The sequence below is a fragment of the Oncorhynchus masou genome, chromosome 20 (genome assembly GCF_036934945.1).
Source record: "Oncorhynchus masou masou isolate Uvic2021 chromosome 20, UVic_Omas_1.1, whole genome shotgun sequence".
NCBI lineage: Eukaryota > Metazoa > Chordata > Actinopteri > Salmoniformes > Salmonidae > Oncorhynchus > Oncorhynchus masou.
In genome coordinates this window covers 5,164,123-5,184,145 of record NC_088231.1, presented here as the reverse complement: position 1 = coordinate 5,184,145, position 20,023 = coordinate 5,164,123, and the positions used below count along the sequence as shown (strand labels likewise).

The window sequence follows — 20,023 nt, the reverse complement described above, 5'->3', positions numbered from 1 at the left end:
CAGACTTTCGAGGAGATGACAATTATCCTGAACATTCTGTTCTGATAGGAGCAGACTACTACTGGCAGATAGTATCAGTGTAACGGATATCGTCCTCTTCGTCTGAGGAGGAGTAAGTATCGGACCAAAGCACAGTGTGGTAAGTGTTCATGATGATTTTAATTTAAGAAAGCACTGAACACTGAATCAAAACAATAAACGATGACGTGAATTTACAAAACCGAAACAGTACCGTGTGGCCCAAACACACACACGGAAACAAACACCCACAAACCAAAAGTGAAACCCAGGCTACCTAAGTATGATTCTCAATCAGAGACAACTAACGACACCTGCCTCTGAGAACCATACTAGGCCGAACACAAAAACCAACATAGAAAAACAAACATAGACTGCCCACCCCAACTCACGCCCTGACCACACTAAAACAAAGAATAAAATAACAGGACTATGGTCAGAACGGGACAATCAGGCAGAGTGAAGTGACTGACGGAGACGCTGGTTGCTTTAGAGAGCACCTTTGGATGTTTGGTGCAGGAACCAGTGTCCATGTCAAGTGTTGCCAAGGCAACATGCATGTTCATCCCACTTGGTGAAGACACACGAGTCTCCAAACAACTGCATGCATTCTGGGAGCTTGAGTCTCTGGGTATTATAAGCAAGAAAACAGAACCCAGAGGAAAACAAGGCTCTACAGAGGTTCGAGAAAACAACCACCTTCAAAGATGGACGATATCTCGTGAAGTTGTCATGGAAACGAGATATGCCAGAACTCCAAGACAACTATAGAATCGCCAAGAAACGGTTTGAAGGTCTGAAGAAAAGATTGAAGAAGGATGTGACATTCACATGCAACGCCATGGGCCAGAAGTCAGTGTGATCTTGTCTCATCGCTAAATCTTCCCTGCGGACTCGGCATAGGTCAAGAGCCAAGACACACTGCTTCTTGACATACTGCTCGCGTAACCCGGAAGCCAGCCGCACCAATGTGTCGGAGGAAACACAAGAGTATGATGAGACAAGGAAATCCCGGCCGGCCAAACCCTCCCCTAACCCGGATGACGCTGGGCCAATTTTGCACCATCACATGTGTCTCCCAGTCACGGCCGGCTGTGACACAGCCTGGGATTGAGCCCAAAGCTGCAGTGGCACCTCAGCACTCTGTTAAATTTCCGATTTACAACTCTTTGTGTAATGTTTATGTCCAATGGCCAATGAGCACCGATACGTTTTATCTCAAATTTATCTTCATATGACAAGGATTGAAAAGTATTTCCCAGTAGATTGTCAACTTGATTCATGAGGATGACCGCTTGTCTAGTTTGCTCGTTAAGATTGTGAAAGTATGATGTTGATAAAATCAGTCCAATCAAAGCTACGGTAGATATAATGTGATTTGGCCAATGACCTTGAGCCTTCTTGGATGGGCACTTCTAATGTAAGTCTATGGCAGCATCCAAGGGGCTTGAATTTTCGATTTCTCACTGTAGATTTTGTGGTGATGTAGCATCCCCATGAGTGACAGAAAACTGAGCCAATCATGGCGCAACTAGAGAACATTACCAACCCTTAAGCTCCGTATTGTCCGCCGGCTGCCCCACCACCACAGAAAGCACTGAGCTAGGCTGAAAAATCTGCATTTTGGAGCTGCCTTACTCAAGAAAGCAATAAGGAGATTATATTCATGTTTATATGCAGCTTTATTAACTCATTGATTTTTTTTTTTACATTGTTTGTAAAATGCTCCACCTGCCCTGAATGACGTGTCGCCACTGTGATCAACAAATAATTGTATATAGAAAAAGGACATAAAAATGTAATTCCAAAAACTGAAGATTTAAAACCAAACCGAAAGCCCACGTGGCCACCAAACTACAACAGCCTCACAACGCTACAAGCTGCCACACCCCGATTGCCCACACCTGTTCAAGACTTCCTGGCAGAGGACAGCACCTGCCTCTGTTGCTGCTACCTGGGGATGAAATGTCGAAGTGGTAGTGTAGTGTATAATTGTGTTCCTAAGAACTAAACTACCTGACCTATTCCATAACACTTTGTCATACAGAGTCATTTTACTGTTAAGGGACAGGTGTCACGTAACCCAGGGCTGAATACAGCAAAGAATGTGTTAGATGACACAACGTTAAACAAACTATAAAGATGTATCTTTGTATCAGCATCATAAAAGGAAAGCATCTGTCTGTCACAATCTAAGAACACTCCCAGTGTTGTAAGAATGTCTGCTGACATGTCACTCAACACTGAAGGGCTTTCATTTCCAGATACTGGCATTTGAGGGTCATCAGAGACACAATACCCCTTTTCTTTTTTAAATGTAAAAACCCAGAAACCATTCTGTGGGGTTAAAGGTACAACACCAGTTGTCAGAGTGGCTGTGTCTGTGGCTACCCCGACGTACCATGACTGTTTCTCTCCAAGAAAAGAATCGAAAATTCCACCATTCCTCACCACCACTTCCCAGTATATCTGTCCGAAGCTGAATTTGTCCTCACTAAGGACATGAGGGGCTGTGGAAACATTAGGTTCTTTTGATGTCGTAGAGTAGACCTTCTTTCGATTTGGAGACACTTTTAGATACGGATGACCAGGTTTTGGGTCCAGAGTGATGTCCACTAAGAAAAGGAAAAAATATTTGGTGAATTTATTCAGTCACGTGGTTGCTGAGATGGATGTAGTAGGTACAGCCACGTAATAATATTATGTTTGATGTTTTTTTGTCCTACCTTTGAATCTTTTTACTTCACCCCATTCTGCAAATGATTAACAAATCAAAATCAGAGACATTTTCTAACCACTAAGCTTATCAACACAAAATAAATATTGGGTTGCACCACTTTTTTATGGGTGTTGTTCAATGAATGTGAATAAACCTGGGAATGACTGTGTTTGTGGTTTAACTAAGTTCTAAAAACTTAGGAGAAAATGTTAAATAATAAAAACGTATGTCAATTTAAAAGTACCTTTCGGGACACATTCCCTCTGTGTAGTTGCTTCCTTGGCAGTTTGCGTACCACATTCTGCACAAATGAACATATTAGTATTGACAAAAAGTTGATTGTCGATGCATCAAATAATCAACCATATTTATCTGCTCAATGGATGATAAATGACTAGTTTGATGCTTGAATTTGATTTCCTTTACCCGTAAATTGACGCTTGTCAATTTCTGATTAAACGAGACACGTATTTCATAGCAAATGTAGATATATACATTAAATAATCAACAACACACATAAATACATAATATTCTATACAAAACACAAAATGCTCAGTAAAGATGCTTTTGCAATGCTAAATGAAATGTTCAGATTTACCTCCGGCAAGAGCTGTTTCTTCTATTAAATGAAAACGGTTAAAAGTAAGATACCAAATATATAGAAAATCATATAATGTGTAGAAATTCACAAAGTCGTCTTGAAAAAAGATATATGTAATACCTTCAGGCCTCTCAGTAGACTCTATTTTATCTGAAATAGATTGACACTAATGTCACTACAGGTCATACAATATTGTTGACATATAGATTATTGACACAATATAATTAACCATATTAATCTATCTAGCTATACAGTATGTTCAACGCTTGATAAATTACTCATTTAGTTAATAGAACAGTAACTCTATTTGACACTTGAATTTGATCTCCTTCATCTGGAGATGTGTTAGAAGTTGTGTGCCATACTAAAGAAACAACGTTTTGAAAATAGAAAATAAATCTTTCATTTGAACACCACCTTACTGAACACCACCTTACCTTACTGAGTTTTATTGAAAAAAAGTTCTCAATTTCTAATCAAATAAGACCTGTTTCTTAGATAATATAGATACACTCTCCTCTATTTATTTGGACAGTGAAGCTACAATGTTTAAAGTGGTCTCTATATGCCAGCATTTTGGATTGGAGATCAAATGTTTCATTTATTTTCATAAGTATCTGTTTTACTGTTTAGATATTAAAGAACTTTGTGTATCTAGTCCCTCCATTTGAATAATAATCTACTGTGTCATTTTGGAGTCACTTTTATTGTAAATAAGAATAGATGTTACTTTTACATTTTTTTTTAAATAATAATATATTTTACACCCTTTTTCTCCCCAATTTCGTGATTACGATCTTGTCTCAACGCTGCAACTCCCCAACGAGCTCGGGAGAGGCGAAAGTCGGGCTTTCCGAAACATGACCTGCCAAACCGCGCTTCCTAACCGCCCCCTCAACCCGGAAGTCAGCTGCACTAATGTGTCGGAGGAAACACCGTTCAACACTTTAATACACTATAATTTAACTTGTCCAAATATTTATGACTTCTTCAAATGGGTGGACGAGATACATAAAGTATTTTCATTTCTAAACAGTACAACAGATATTCATGAAAATACCCTCAAATAAAAGGTGTCACTCTATACTGTCACCTCATGTGAAATATTTGATCTCAAATCCAAAATCCTGTAGCATAGAGCCAAATTTAGCTTCACTGTCCAAATAGATACAGAGGGAGTGTATACACAAAATAAATATGCAATATAATGTTCACATAAAATAATCAACAAACACCTCTTCTTCAGTACAAAACGCGTAAAATGCTCATTCAACCTTTGAAATGTTAAATAAAATATCAGTAAAAAAATAAAATAATGTACATCCGACAAAAGTGGCTTTCTCGATTAAATTAAAACATAAAAGTTAAGTAATCAAATATGTTTAAGAAAATCATGTTATAATATAATATAGAAATACACAAAATAGTCTTGAAAAAGTATAGAAATCAATTCTGGCCTCTCCGTAGACTGTTTTATCCGAAATGCAATGACAGTAATATTAATATAGGTAGTTAGGTCATACAATATTACTTTTTTTTAATGTATTGTATCAGTGAGGTTTTTCAATGTCATCATCAAACCTAATATTATATTAAGGTGCAATTCCTAACGCCTAACTTAATTTCGAATTGACGTCTATGCATGACCGTCCCGCAGGAGGCCTTTTGGTAGATCATCATTGTAAATAAGAATTCTTTCTTAACTGATTTGCTTAGTTAAACAAAGGTCCCGCTGCTCTTGTTCATTCCCAACACTCTTGTCTAAACGCAAATGCACCTCACTTGCGATAGGGTTTTGGAAATATTTGGAACTGAACTTTTATATAAAACTAAATGATTAGACAATGCTTAATACCGTTTCCATTTGCCATTTTCTTCAATGTTGAGACTCTGATAAACCCTGCAGGAGGAGGAGAAGTAGATATTGTCAATGTAAAACCACATAACCCATTGTAAATGATAGGGATGGGTGTGAGTGATCAATCAATGCAGTAGTACTTGAAAAAAATGTATGCAACAATTTGTTGAATGAAAGGCATACACTTTAAGCATTGACAACATTACATATAAACACAATGTAAATATGTACAGTATATATGTTTGTGGAGTAGAATAGTCTAGCCACCCTATGAAGATCAGTTCTACTAATGATAGGTCACATGCTGTTCACATTTAAATTAATTTGCATTAGCTTGTTGACATACCAGTTTTTTTGATCCAGATGAAGAGCCCAATAGCAGTAGAGACAAATAGCAGTAAAATAATCAGAGTCGTGATGAAGGCTCCAAGACCCCAATGTCCTGTACAAAGAATTTATCAAACCACTTAAAATATTACTTTAAAAAAAGTCTTATTTCCCAGGTTTATGATGTTGTCTTTTGGTAGATACAGTAACTCAAGACAACATATTAGAGGACTTCACCGTTTCACCTGTACCCGAAAAGCCAGGTTGGACCTAATTGTCATGGGTCTTGGGTATTTGTAATTATAACCAATTTGCCCGTAAGGACCCGTACAGACCCGAATGCGACTGGTGCTGTGGAGAGAGAGTGAAAATTGTACAATTTATGCTGCTGCTCTTGCTTTTCACCAAAGTGGTGCGTGAAGCTTGCTGTTGTTTCCGGCCAATCACAAGTCATCAAAGCAACACTATAGTAAAAGTAGTCTCCCTGTGTGGCAAGCAAGTTAGGAGATACATGTAGCCGCAAAAATAAAGAAAACACTGACATAAAGTGTCTTAAAGGGGAATTACGTCAAATTTCAAAAATGTGTCTAAGTTCCTAAACCCTTGTTGTTGGACTGTCTGTCAAAGTGCGGACCTCTCTCACTCAGCAAGGTAGAGCTAGAGCGAACGCTATGTCACAGGGTTATGCAGCCCCCCACTCACCGCAGCTTTCAAAGAACTATGTGGAATGACACAAATCTACAAAAAAAAATGTATCTTCTGTCACAGTGAAAATACTAAATTTGGGAAGTCCAATCAATTGTGAGATATGGCATATACATTTTATGTGAAACATGTGGGTCGCGGGTTCACAATTGTATCTTTTCTGAGATCTAACATGGTCATACCATAAAAATGGGTATACCATGGATCATTTAGCTATTTGATTTTTGATTTTAGACCCTTTAGGTAGCAAAAAATATAAAAAAAATAAAGATTTGATAAAATATTGAACTTGCCATTTACTACTATAGACGTGTACTATATCTAGGACATATATGAAACAGCATTGTTGAATATTTGTTCCTGATTGGCTAGAAGAGCATTCTAGAATGTACATTTATACCAGATAGCGGGACAGTAGGGAAAGATATAGGGACACCTTGCAATCATGACGCAATAAGCGCCTACACATGCATACCCTACTTGCTACAAAGTTATCGAAAGCTAAACCAAACAACCACACAAACCAAAATTGGATACATTGTAAATGCAGGTCCAACGAGGGAAAGAAAATCTGGCTAGCTAGCACTAATTTGTTTTTGCAGAGACATATTTTTTTGGAGCATCTGATGACCTAACATGGTGAGTGATGACCATGAATTTCTCTGGTCCTGGCTTCTGTTGCAGTCATGACGCAAGTGGTGCTATGATGTCAAATCCTCCGTCGTTGCTAGTTTGACCAGGTGATTTCAGCAACTGATATTTTTTAATTTGGTTGTCATATTGGCAGGCTTGCTAGCAACAAACTATTTAGCTAGCTTCTAAACTAATGTTTGATGTGCAATGTGATCTCCTTGTAATGAACAGTGTCAAGTGTCCTGACGAGAAGGCAAACTTTTCTAGTTATGCCAGGCAAAATAGGGCATTATCAGCTCATTGTTACAGATGTATCCAAATGAATGTTAATAGAAAACAGTTAATTTGCTTTTATTCTGTCTGCTGGGGTTGTAACTGTGTTAGCCGTAGCTAGCTAGCTAGCAAGCAAGTGACTGGGTCTCGTCCATAAATATCGAACTAATCGAACAAATGGCTGGGTTGTGTCTTTAGCAACCAAAAGATCAGAAAGTAGGAATGTTCTTATATAAATGAAAATATCAATGAGAAAACTGTATTTATACCTGTAAATGTGTGATTATAGTATTGTTTTCTTTGGCAACTGTGAACAGTTTGGCCGGGATAAACAGCTTAAACAAGCGAGACAGAATACATTTTGCTGTTATTCTAGCTGCAGAGGTAGCAGTAAATAAGGTATAAGAACGTTGTCACTGAGTATTTAAAAAAAAAAAATATATATATATATATATATATATATATATATATTTCACCTTAATTTAACCAGGTAGGCCAGTTGAGAACAAGTTCTCATTTACAACTGCGACCTGGGCATGATAAAGCAAAGCAGTGCGACAAAAACAACAGAGAGTTACACATGGGATAAACAAACGTACAGTCAATAACCCAATAGAAAATCTGTATACAGTGAGTGCAAATGAAGTAAGGAGGTTAGGCAATAAATAGGTCATAGTGGAGAAGTAATTACAATTTAGCAATTAACACTGGAGTGATATATGTGCAGATGAGGATGTGCAAGTAGTAATACTGGTGTGCAAAAGAGAAGAAAACAAACATGGGGATGAGGTAGGTAGTTGGTTTGGATTGGCTATTCACAGATGGGCTGTGTACAGCTTCAGCGATCGGTAAGCTGCTCTGACAGCTGATGCTTGAAGTTAGTGAGGGAGATATAAGTCTCCAACTTCAGCGATTTTTTTGCAATTTGTTCCAGTCATTGGCAGCAGAGAACTGGACGGAAAGGTGACCAAATGAGGTGTTGGCTTTGGGGATGACCAGTGAAATATTCCTGCTGGCTACGGGTGGGTGTTGCTATGGTGACCGGTGAGCTGAGATAAGACAGAGCTTTACCAAGCAAATACCTATAGATGACCTAGAGCCAGTGGGTTTGGCGGCAAATATGTAGCGAGGACCAGCCAACGAGAGCATACAGGTCGCAATGATGGGTAGTATATGGGGCTTTGGTGACAAAATGGATGGCACTGTGATAGACTGCATCCAATTTGCTGAGTAGAGTATTGGAGGCTATTGTAATGGTTGTCTTCCTGACGAGGAGCCCTGAGCCTGCCCAACCCTACCTGGCTGACTGCTCCCCGTAGCCAGACCAGTGCAGCGAGGTGGAATAGACCGCACTGGGCTGTGCTGGCGAACCGGCAACACCATGCGTAGGGCTGGTGCCATGTACCCCGGCCCGAGTAGACGCACTGGAGACCAGATGCGCTGAGCCGGCTTCATGGCATCTGGCTCGATGCCCACTCTAGCCCAGCCAATACGAGGAGGACCAATGACGAGGAGGAGTAGTAGGAAGGATCGGAGGACCAATGCGCAGCGTGGTAAGTGTCCATATTGTTTAATAAGAATAATGAACACTGAACAAAACAATAAACGACAACGTGAAATAACAGAACCGAAACACTGACAAAGAAAATAATCACCCACAACTCAAAAGTGAAACCAGGCTACCTAAGTATGGTTCTCAATCAGGGACAATAAATGACAGCTGCCTCTGATTGAGAACCATACCAGGTCAAACACAGAAATCCCAAATCATAGAAAAAGGAACATAGACAACCCACCCAACTCACGCCCTGACCATACTAAAACAAAGGCATAACATAAGAACTAAGGTCAGAATGTGACAGTTATTTTGTAAATTGCATCGGCGAAGTCAAGAATCGGAAGGATAGTCAGTTTTACGAGGGTATGTTTGGCAGCATGAGTGAAGGAGGCTTTGTTGTGAAATAGCCAATTCTAGATTTAATTTTGGATTGGAGATGCTTAATAATCTGAGAGTTTACAGTCTAGCCAGGCACCTAGGTATTTATAGTTGTCCACATATTCTAAGTCAGAACCATCCAGAGTAGTGATGCTAGGCGGGCGGGTGTGGGCAGCGATTGGATGAAGAGCATGCATTGAGTTTTACTAGCGTTTTACTAGCATGACAATGGAACATAAAGAACAAACTGGGTTGCGTCCCTAAATATCAAACTAATCGAACGAACGACTGTGTCGCGTCTCTACCAACCAAAAGATCAGAAAGTATGAATTTGCTTAAAAAAAAATCAACAACCAAAAAGTATTTATACTGCTAAATGTTTGCTTTCGTATGGTTTCCTCTGGCAACTGTGGTATAAGCGGGATAAACGCCTCTGCCCATTATTTCCAAAGTAATGTACACAGAGGCGTTTATCCTTTACTTAACCACTTGTATTTTTATTGTCACAAAACTACTTACCTTCAGATGAGTCCCGTGACACTTGTGGGTGTCGTACAAACTGAGAACACCATTGCGTTTGTGAGAGCCTCATCATTCCATAGAGTGGTCATCTTAGTTTGTAGCACAAATGGTTAGAATGCTATATACAGAAGTCAACACATTGATGGTACTGTCTTCAGACAAGTCCCGTGGGGCTTGTGGGAGTCGTTGAGCAAGACGGAGAACAACATCCTGTTCGTGAGAGTCTCATCATTCCACAGAGTATTAGTTTGTAGGCCAAACCATTCAAACACTACAGACGTTTTCATGAGAAGCCGGAATTTCAGGATGTTTCCTGGTCTGACAAACAATGCAGGAGCTCTGCCACTTTCCACCATATATGTGGACGTGGGGGATTGAGACGCTACCCATCCAAAAAAACCCGGATCTCTCTAGCTTAAACAGACCGATTTTGAAGGGGATGTTTTATTAAGTGGCGTCAATCAACTCTAATTACCTCAGGAACCACACATGTGGAAGCACCTGCTTTCAATATACTTTGTATCTCTCATTTACTGAAGTGTTTTCTTTATTTTGTCAGTTACCTGTGAATTAATGGAAGATGGAATGAAAATGAAGGAATTAAAAGGTAAACGAGAAGGAAAGGTTAAAGTTACCAAGCTCTGTGGCAGCAAGAAGTTACTGTATTCTATCTTGTGCGAGTCGGCTTTGTAGCTGTTTCTTTCTCCCTGCCTACACCCGGATTCACTCACTCACTCACTCACTCACTCACTCACTCACTCACTCACTCACTCACTCACTCACTCACTCACACACTCACTCACACACTGCACCGTCCCTCCATCTGCTAGAGTGGCTCCGTTTCTCTCTCCATCGCACCTTAACAGCTCCAGTTAATTAATAACAGATGTTTTTGGTGCTTTTTTTGCTGCTTCCCTCGGATTGAATCGGACCGGGTCTGGTTGTCCTTGGGTCTGGTTGTCCTTGGGTCTGGTTGTCTTTGGGTCTGGTTGTCTTTGGGTCTGGTTGTCCTTGGGTCTGGTTGTCCTTGGGTCTGGTGGTCCTTGGGTCTGGTGGTCCTTGGGTCTGGTTGTCCTTGGGTCTGGTTGTCCTTGGGTCTGTTCAGACCGGCACTTTATCTTTTAAGAACTAATTTATTCAGATAGGGGCCCGTTTAGGAAAGCCCAAGGTCCATTTCACAACAGGTCCAAGTTGTGTTGACTGGTTTGTGGGTATAATGAACTTATTGTTACTTTAACTCAAATATTAAATGATAAGATACTCTTTAAGTTTTCTGAGATTCTCACCCTCCGTTGGAGCTCTGGGCAGGATTCTACTCTCCTTCTTCTCCTCGTCAGACAGAGAGATTGAACAGGAGAGCCAATCGGTGTCTGAGGGAGAATACAGCAGCCAGCTACTGATTCTCACCAAGCCCTGAGGATCTGATACAGAGAGGAAAAGGGGATATACACACTTATTGACAGACAGACACACACAGCTGTACATAGTTGCAGTAATGTTCCAAAAAAGTGTATACAATAACCTGGAGTGTTCAGCACTTCTCGTCCATTTCTGATCTCTGTCCCCTCTTTGTTTCTCCAGGTGAGTTTAGGTTGTGGTGACCAGCCCTCTGATGAACAGGTAACGTTCACCCGACCTCCTCCTCCCCTTGCTTCAGCAACAGAGACCACCGGGGTACCACCTAGTACTAATAGACAGAGGTGGGGCAAAGTACAACCAAGAAGACAATGATTGTGAGAATGTATTTACTTGTAAACCTGCATAAAGAGTTGCCACTTTCTCTATACATTTCAAAGGGAGAGTTCACCCAAATTGCAAAATAGCATATTGGTTTCCTTCCCCTGTGAGCAATGTTAGACCGCCACGTTTCCATATACTGCTTACAGAGTAAGGAAACCAATGTCATTTTTAAACTATTCCTTTAAAATAAGTTACAATATTTATTTAACCAGGCAATCCATTTAAGAACAAATCCTTATTTACAATGACAGCCTAGGAACAGGGGTTTAACAAACAACTCAGGGATTTGATCTAGCAACCTTTTGGTTACTGACCCAATGCTCTAACCACTAGGCTACCAATATTACAGTGTAATTGCAGTGCAACTGTTCTGTCTGTCCCTCACATACAGCTAAATACAGTGCCTTCAGAATGCATTAACAGCCCTGGACTTTTTACACATTTAGTTGTTGCAAAGTGCGATTTAAATGTATTTCATTGTCATTTTTTGTCAGCGATCTGCACAAAATACTCTGTAATGTTAGTGGAAGAAAGATTCTTATATATTTTTCTTATGGAAAATAAAACACTAATATCTTGATTAGATAAGTATTCAATCCCCTGAGTCAATACATGCTAGAATCACCTTTGGCAGCAATTACAGCTGTGATATTTTCTGGGTAAGCCTCCAAGAGCTTTGCACACCTGGATTGTACAATATTTGACAAATATTCTTTAAAACAATTCTTCAAGCTCTGTCAAGTTGGTTGTTGATCATTGCTAGATAGCCATTTTCAAGTCCTGCAATATATTTTCTAGCCGATTTAAGTCAAAACTGTAACTAGACCACTCAAGAACATTCAAATTTACATTTGGCCTTGTGTTTTAGGTAATTGTCCTGCTGTAAGGTGGATTTGTCTCCCAGTCTGTTAGAAAGCAGACTGAACCAAGTATTGCTCTAGGACTTTGCCTGTGCTTAACTCTATTCTGTTTCTTTTTATCCCAAAAAATGACAAGCATAAACATAACATGACACAGCCACCACCATGCTTGAAAATATGAAGAGTGGTACTCAGTGTTGTTGGATTTGCCCAAAATATAACACTTTATATTCAGGACAAAAAGTTAATTTCTTTACCACAGTGTTTGCAGTGTTACTTTAGTGCCTTATTGCAAACAGGATGCATGTTTTGGAATATTTGTATTATGTACAGGCTTCCTTCTTTTCACTCTGTCATATTGTGGATCATCTACAATGTTGTTGATCCATCCTCCTTTCACAGCCATTACACCCTGTAACTGTTTTAAAGTCACCCGTTAGCCTCATGAAATCCCTGAGCGGTTTCCTTCCTTTCCGGCAACTAAGTTAGAAAAGACTTACAGAGATGGGGTGGTGGTTCAAAAATCAATCACTATTATTATCGCACACAGAGTGAGTCCATGCAACTTATTATGTGACTTATTTAGCAAACTATTTACTCCTGAACTTATTTAGGCTTGCCATGACAAAAGGGTTGAATACTTATTGACTCAAGACATTTGAGCTTTTCATTTTTAATTCATTTGTAAACATTTCTAAAAACATAATTCCACTTTGACATTATGGGTTATTGTGTGTAGCTCAGCAACACAACATCTACATTTAAACCATTTAAAATTCAGACTGTTACGCAACAAAATGTGCAAAAAGTCAACGGGTGTGAATACTGTCTGAAGGCACTACCCATTCCACATTGTCTACACAAGTGGAGTGCGGTCTTCAGTCCCTTACCCTTTACTGTGAGGAAGACACTGGCTTTTTCATACCACTGTGCGTTGCTGACACGGCACACATACTCCCCCCCGTCTTCCAGTGTCACCCTCTCCAGTGTCAGGGACACATTCCCTCTGTCCAGCCCCCCAGTTAGAAACACCCTGCCCTTGTACCGGGGGTCCACAGGGGCCTCCTGGATCTTGTGATCTCTGTACAACAAGGCAGGTTTGTTGAAGTCACCGGACCGGTACCAGCGCACCTCCAATGGCTCAGCATTGAAGAGAGGTGAGAGTTCACAAGCCAGAGAGACTGAGGAGTTCAATGCGGTCAAGATCCGACCATGATGAACCATCAAGGTGAAAACCTCTAGGATAAGAGTGAGATGTAGAGTTCTTGTAAGAGGGTGTGCAAAATTAGCCATTTATATAGGGCATTACAACATTTTGCTTCATAAGGAACTATACTGCCTGGTCTTAATCCTCTATGAATGTTGTTATAGATTTAGATGAGCAGTTGTAATGCATTAAGTATAGCTCATAAGGCTTACATGTTTATAATGTATTATGAAGAGGGCATTCATAAGTGTTAATTAAAAAAGCTAAGACAGTTATATGGAAGAAATCAATGTGTTTGCAACTAGGAGAAAGTTGATGTGCTCACCAGGTCTTTGAGCTGCCATGAGAACTGTCAGAGCCGTCAGTGTCATCAACCTCAGCCACACACCTGTGTTTAAAGATAGAGGACATCCTATTGATGACAATATCATCATAACTGCAGTTACTATAAAACGTTGAATCTATTGCATCAATAAACACGTACAGTAGTAGGTTACAACACTGGTATGTTCAGATAAAAAAACATATTGAGTAAAACAGACATGCCTCTTGGTAGAGTATAGTGGAATTTCGTTCTGCAATGTTCAGTACGTGGCACCCTCCTGAATATGACCCTTGTCATTTGATCAAATGTCACGTTCTGTCTCAAAGCTAAAACCATTAGGTCATACAGTCAATGTGCAGGAACCATTGAACAAATAGGCTGTGTTATACTGAACGTTGGACCATGAGACTGTTAGGTTCTAAATATCAGAGTAAGAAATTGACGGACTCTATAAAAGCTCTAATCAAGTTTATTCACCCAAAAGTTTGAACAACTGAACAGACAAAAACATTTCCAACAGTGGTAATAAATATACCTCAATTTTGGTGGAGTCTCCTCCTCCTCTCTACATTACATCTTTATTGATGGGCAGGACCTTAAGTGATACGGCCAATAAACTGTACCTGCTCCCTTAATGTGCCCTGACATGACCTCGGCCCCTTTCCTCACTAATCTAATCACAACTCTCCATCCACTCTTATCAGTGCCTGCCAACATGTGATCGTTTTCCCTGCACTCAGCACATTCCAAGCTTAATTGCATCCACCATGTACGTACATTCCTCCTACAGATAATCATTAACTTCTGGTGTAGACTCTAGACTATGGCACCCCTCACCTCTCTAGTATAACTGATGATTAACAATATTTCAAGTTTTGAAATCCGAACCCATCAAGACGTACGACAAGTTAAATTACAGTGCTTTCGGAAAGTATTCAGACCCCTTGACTTTTACAAACATTTTGTTATGTTACAGCCATATTAGAAAATGTATTAGATATTTTTTTCCCCTTATCAATCTACACACAATACCCCATAATAACAAATCAAAACAGTTTTTACAAATGTATTTTTGCTATAGTGGCTGGGCAACTCAAGGACATTCAAATACATGCCCAGAAGCCATCCCAGCATTGTCTTGGCTGTGTGGTTAGGGTCGTTGTCCTGTTGGAAGGTGTACTGCCGGAACCGCCAGTATAATTTTTTTCCTTGAGTCACGTTGTCCAGAACTGAACACAGGAAGAAAGTGTGATGCTTTCACATCAGTAAAAGTGTAGTAAAATTATAAATGGACAGAGTGTGTCTGGTCCAGTCTAGAAACACTCCTACTGTAAATAAATAAAATCTAATTTTGTTGGTCACATACACGTGATTAGCAGATGTTATTGCGGGTGTAGCAAAATGCTTGTCCTTCTAGCTCTGACAGTGCAGTAATATCTAACAAGTAATATCTAACAAAGTGTGCAACATACACCCAATACACACAAATCTAAGAGGGAATGAATTAAGACCATACACATATGGGCGAGCGATGTCAGAGCGGGACAGACTAAGATACAGTAGAATAGGAAAGAATACAGTATATACATATGAGATGAGTAATATGTAAACATTATTAAAGTGACTAGTGTTCCATTCCTTAATTCCATAGTGATTTCTAGGCTATGCCTATAAGGCATCAGCCTCTAATGTGCTAGTGATGGCTGTTTATCAGTCTGATGGCTTTGAGATAGAAGCTGTTTTTCAGTCTCTCGGTCCCAGCTTTGATGCACCTGTACTGACCTCGCCTTCTGGATGGTAACGGAGTGAACAGGCAGTGGCTCGGGTGGTTGTTGTCCTTGATGATCTTATAGCTCTTCTCTTACAGTTAGTGGTGTTGAAGGGTCAGTAACCACATGGAAACCTTGTATTTTATTGTAAACATTGACGTGAAGTTAGAACATGCAACAAGTTATATTGAAAGGAAATACAGTGCACTAATTTCTCTTGTCCACTAAGGACCTGGGTAAGTGTTGCATGGGAGAGAAGAGAAGTATGTAGCTCGCAACGTGATTTTTTAAGTAGCTCTCATGGAGACCCCTGCCATACAGTTGAAAAATCTAGCTAATACAATTTCATTTGAATAACATTGTTTGTGAACTTCAGAGCTGTAATGCTTTGACACTTTAGCGTTGGTCGATGTCCATGCTATCGCAAAAATCGAATTAACATAATAATAAAAAAGCCCCTTAACAAATCTGTCAGTTTAAGCTAGAGATTATCTGTTTTTTTAGCATTGGATATGTCTCAGTCCACCGCATCCGGCCTATGTCGCACTTCTGCATCTGCAGTGAAAGGTGACAGAGCAATAGTGGTGTTTGTCAGACCATGAAGCATCCTGAAAATCAATCTTTTCACAAAATTGTCTAGCTCCCGAACGGTCTGTCCTATGGCTTGACTCTCACAAACACGATGGTTATTATGGACGTATCCAAATAAATGTCACGAGAAAACAGCTTAAACAGATGAAAGTGTGTCTACTTTGCTGTCATTCGAACGACTGGGTCAATGTCTCTCGCAACCGAATGACCAGCCGGCTTGGGTATCAACCCTAGATTTGTGTCGGGACTATATATTGTGGAAGGATGAAATACTATGAAAAAAAATCATCAAAATAATATGTTGGTAACCCGTTGTATAAAAGTGATAATGCCCTCGAAATCGGTGTTTGGAGAATATAGTGGCACGGTTCGCCAGTCCTCGACTTCTCACTCCCGTATTTTCCAAACACCAGCTTCTCGCGCATTATCACTTAAATGGAATGCAAGGTGTTTGATTGGACAAGAATTACATGATTTAGATATTTTACCAGACGTGATGGTATACTAGATGGTATACAACATGGTTTAAACCTCAATTGTATTATATTATTCCTGGTTTCATCTCTGTGAGAAGTGATAGAATAGAGGGTGCGGGTGTTGGGTGTGCTATATTTATCAAAGAAGGTGTAGTTCGGAAAGTATTTAGACCCCTTTACCTTTTTCACATTTTGTTACATTTCAGCCTTATTCTGAAAAATGATGACAGAATGACAAAGCAAATTCCGTTTTTTTTGTGTTTTTATTTAATTTTTGCTAATTTATGAAAAACACCCTGAAATGTTACATTGTATTACAGTATTCAGACACTTTACTCAAAACTGATTACAGCATCTAGTCTTCTTGGGTATGACTCTACAAGCTTGGCACACATGTATTTGGGGAGTTTCTTCCATTCTTCTCTGTAGATCCTCTCAAACTCTGTCAGGTTCGATCGGGTCCATGTCCGGGCTCTCGTTGGGCCACTCAAGGACATTCAGAGACTTGTCCCGAAGCCACTCCTGCATTGTCTTGGCTGTGTGCTAAGGATCACTGTCCTGTTGGAAGATGAAACTTTTCCCCCAGTCTGAGGTCCTGAGCACTCTGGAGCAGGTTTTCATCATGGATCTCTCTATACTGTGATCTGTTCATCTTTCCCTCGATCTTGACTAGTCTCCTAGTCCCTGCCGCTGAAAAACAACCCCACAGCATGATGCTGCCACCACCATGCTTCACTGTAGGGATGGTGCCAGGTTTCCTCTAGACATGACGCTTGCCATTCAGGCCAAAGAGTTCAATCTTGGTTTCATCAGACCAAAGAATCTTGTTTCTCATGATCTGAGAGTACTTTAGGTGCCTTTTGGCAAACTCCAAGTGGGCTGTCATTTGCTTTTTATTGAGGAGTGGCTTCCTTCTGGCCACTCTACAATAAAGGTCTGATTGGTGGAGTGCTCCAGAGATGTTTGTCCTTCTGGAAAGATCTCCCATCTCCACAGAGGAACGCTGGAGCTCTGTCAGAGTGACCATCGGTTTCTAGGTCACCTCCCTGACCAAGGCATTTCTCCACCGATTGCTCAGCTCTAGGAACAGTCTTGGTGGTTCCAAACTTCTTCAATTTAAGAATGATGGAGGCCACTATGTTCTTGGGGACCTTTGATGCAGCAGACATTTTTTGCTATGCCTCCCCAGATCTGTGCCTCGACACAATTCTATCTCGGGGCTCTTCGGACATTTCCTTCGACCTCGTGGCTTGGTTTTTGCTCTGACATGCCCTGTCAACTGTGGGACCTTATATAGACAGGTATGTGCCTTTCCAAATCCTGTCCGATCAATTCAATTTACCACTCGTGGACTCCAATAGAGTTGTAGAAACATCTCATGGATGATCAATGGAAACAGAATACACTTGAGCTCAATTTTAAGTCTCATAGCAAATGGTCTGAATACTTATGTAAACAAGGTATTTCTGTTTTTTATTTCCCATACATTTTCAAAAATATCAACCTGTTTTTGCTTTGTCATTCTGGGTTATTCTGTGTAGATTGCTGAGATTTGTTTTTCATTTAATCTGTTTTAGAATAAGGCTGTAACGTAATACAATTTGGAAAAAGTAAAGGGGTCTGAATACTTTCCAAGCCAGGACTTGAACCTGACCGAACATCTCTGGAGAGACATGAAAATAGCTGTGCAGTGACGCTCCCCATCCAACCTGACAGAGAGGATCTGCAGAGATGAATGAGAGAAACCCCACATAGAGGTGTAGCAAGCTTTTCTATTTATTTAACTAGGCAAATCAGTTAATTGAGAACAAATTCTTATTTACAATGACAGCCTACCCCGGCAAAACCCGGATGATGCTGGGCCAATTGTGCGCCGCCCTATGGGACTCCCAATCCCGGCCGGATGTGTTGCAGCCTCTTGCTCTGGGAGCCCAAGCTTGTAGCGTCATACCCAAGAAGACTCTAATCGCTGTCAAAGGTGCTTCAACAAAGTACTGAGTAAAGGGTCTGAATACTAAATGTAAAAGTGATATTTTTGTTTAAAAAATGTATGTTTTGATGCTAAAATGTCCATAAACCTGTTTTTGCTTCGTCGTTATGGGACATTGTCTGTACATTGATGAGGGAGGGAAACAATTTAATCCATTTTAGAATAAGGCTGTATCGTAGGAAAATATAAAAAAAGCCAAGTGGTCTGAGTACTTTCCGAATGCATCGTATGTGTGTGTTGAACTGAACATCCCTGAATAAACTTCCCAAATACAGGCATGCCAAGCTTGTAGCGTCATACCCAAGAAGACTCAAGGCTGTAATCGCTGCCAAAGGTGCTTCAACAAAGTCCTGAGTAAAGGGTCTGAATACTGAATACTTATGTAAATGTGATATTTCCGTTTTTTACCTGTTTTTAGTTTGTCAATATTGGTTATTGTGTATGGAATTACGACAAATGTTCCCTCTATGCTGTGTGAAGAACAAATATCAGTACGCGCAGAGAAGCACAAGATTGAGCTTCACTCAACTTTCTAGAGTTTTCACTTTCAATGTAACACACCGAAACAAAACAAACTATGAAAGAGATTTTCTTGTAGGCAGAGTGCAATGACTAGGATTTTCTATTAACCTCTACGGGATTGGTGTCCCTAAACCGGGATGGTTGTTGCTAACGTGCACTAATGTGATTAGAATGATGTAAGTAACTGCCAACTTTCCAGGACATAGACATGTCTTATATGGGCAAAAAGCTTAAATTCTTGTTAATCTAACTCGTGTCAAATTTACAACAACAAAACACTTTTCACTGCAACTGGTTTGATACATTCACCTCTGAAGGTAAATAACGTACTAACATTCAGTAATCTTCCTCTGATTTGTCATCCTGAGGGACCCTGAGATAAAATGTAGCATAGTTTTGTTTGATCAAATCTATTTTTATATTCAAATGTAGGAACTGGGTTCTACAGTTTGAACCCCTGCTGTCTCCCTCTCCTGTAAACTTCCTCTCTTAGGTTTTTATCACCAACATCAATCGATTGTCAGCTTCAAGCTATCTAACCATGTCCTCAACACCCAGAAGAGCGACAGGGTACTAGAGTGGAGACCATAAAACACAGCATTAGACAGATATCTTACTGTTTGTTAAGTAAATAATTGTTACATATCAACAAATAAGGTGAATACATCATTTTTCTATCACAATGCACAATTGTAAGGGTATGTCAGTCGGTTTCATTCGTGGCATCCTGGTCCAGTATGTTCAATGCACTGAAAAGACCACTGAGTGGAGGTGTTGTACAGGAGTTTTTCAAATTACTAATATATTAATTAAATATCAGGTTATGTCAATACTCAAGACAGAAATCAACAGTGTTGATATTCAAAACATTTATTACAGATTTACATCAATGATTTTGCTAAAAGTAATAAATATACATTTAAAGTATGTGTCGACGCCGTTTAATTTCCT

General features: G+C 39.9%; 1 protein-coding gene across 2 annotated transcripts; it reads right to left on the bottom strand.

Annotated features, from left to right (window-relative positions):
• Positions 1 to 1,676: 1,676 nt before the first annotated feature.
• On the bottom strand, positions 1,677 to 13,809 carry LOC135506748 (butyrophilin subfamily 1 member A1-like). Of its 2 annotated transcripts, XM_064926099.1 has the most exons (11): positions 13,725 to 13,809; positions 13,083 to 13,430; positions 11,115 to 11,279; positions 10,879 to 11,013; positions 5,543 to 5,638; positions 5,194 to 5,238; positions 3,459 to 3,488; positions 3,336 to 3,356; positions 2,982 to 3,038; positions 2,745 to 2,771; positions 1,677 to 2,633 (listed from the first exon to the last, which is right to left on the bottom strand). In XM_064926099.1, the coding sequence occupies exons 1-11, from the start codon at positions 13,768 to 13,770 to the stop codon at positions 2,068 to 2,070; spliced, it is 1,536 nt and encodes a 511-aa protein (XP_064782171.1). In that variant the 5' UTR covers positions 13,771 to 13,809; the 3' UTR covers positions 1,677 to 2,067. The 2 variants fall into 2 exon arrangements, with proteins under 2 accessions (XP_064782171.1, XP_064782172.1); XM_064926100.1 differs by lacking the exons at positions 5,194 to 5,238; positions 5,543 to 5,638.
• Between the last annotated feature and the right edge of the window lie 6,214 nt (positions 13,810 to 20,023).

Excerpts from the sequence above, each read along its gene's own strand:
- LOC135506748 (XM_064926099.1), bottom strand. The coding sequence starts at position 13,770 with ATGACACTGACGGCTCTGACAGTTCTCATGGCAGCTCAAAGACCTG. Across the intron at positions 5,239-5,542 it reads CATCTGGATCAAAAAAACTG|GGTTTATCAGAGTCTCAACA; the intron begins GTATGTCAACAA and ends CTCCTCCTGCAG. Across the intron at positions 2,634-2,744 it reads TGAAGTAAAAAGATTCAAAG|TGGACATCACTCTGGACCCA; the intron begins GTAGGACAAAAA and ends TCCTTTTCTTAG.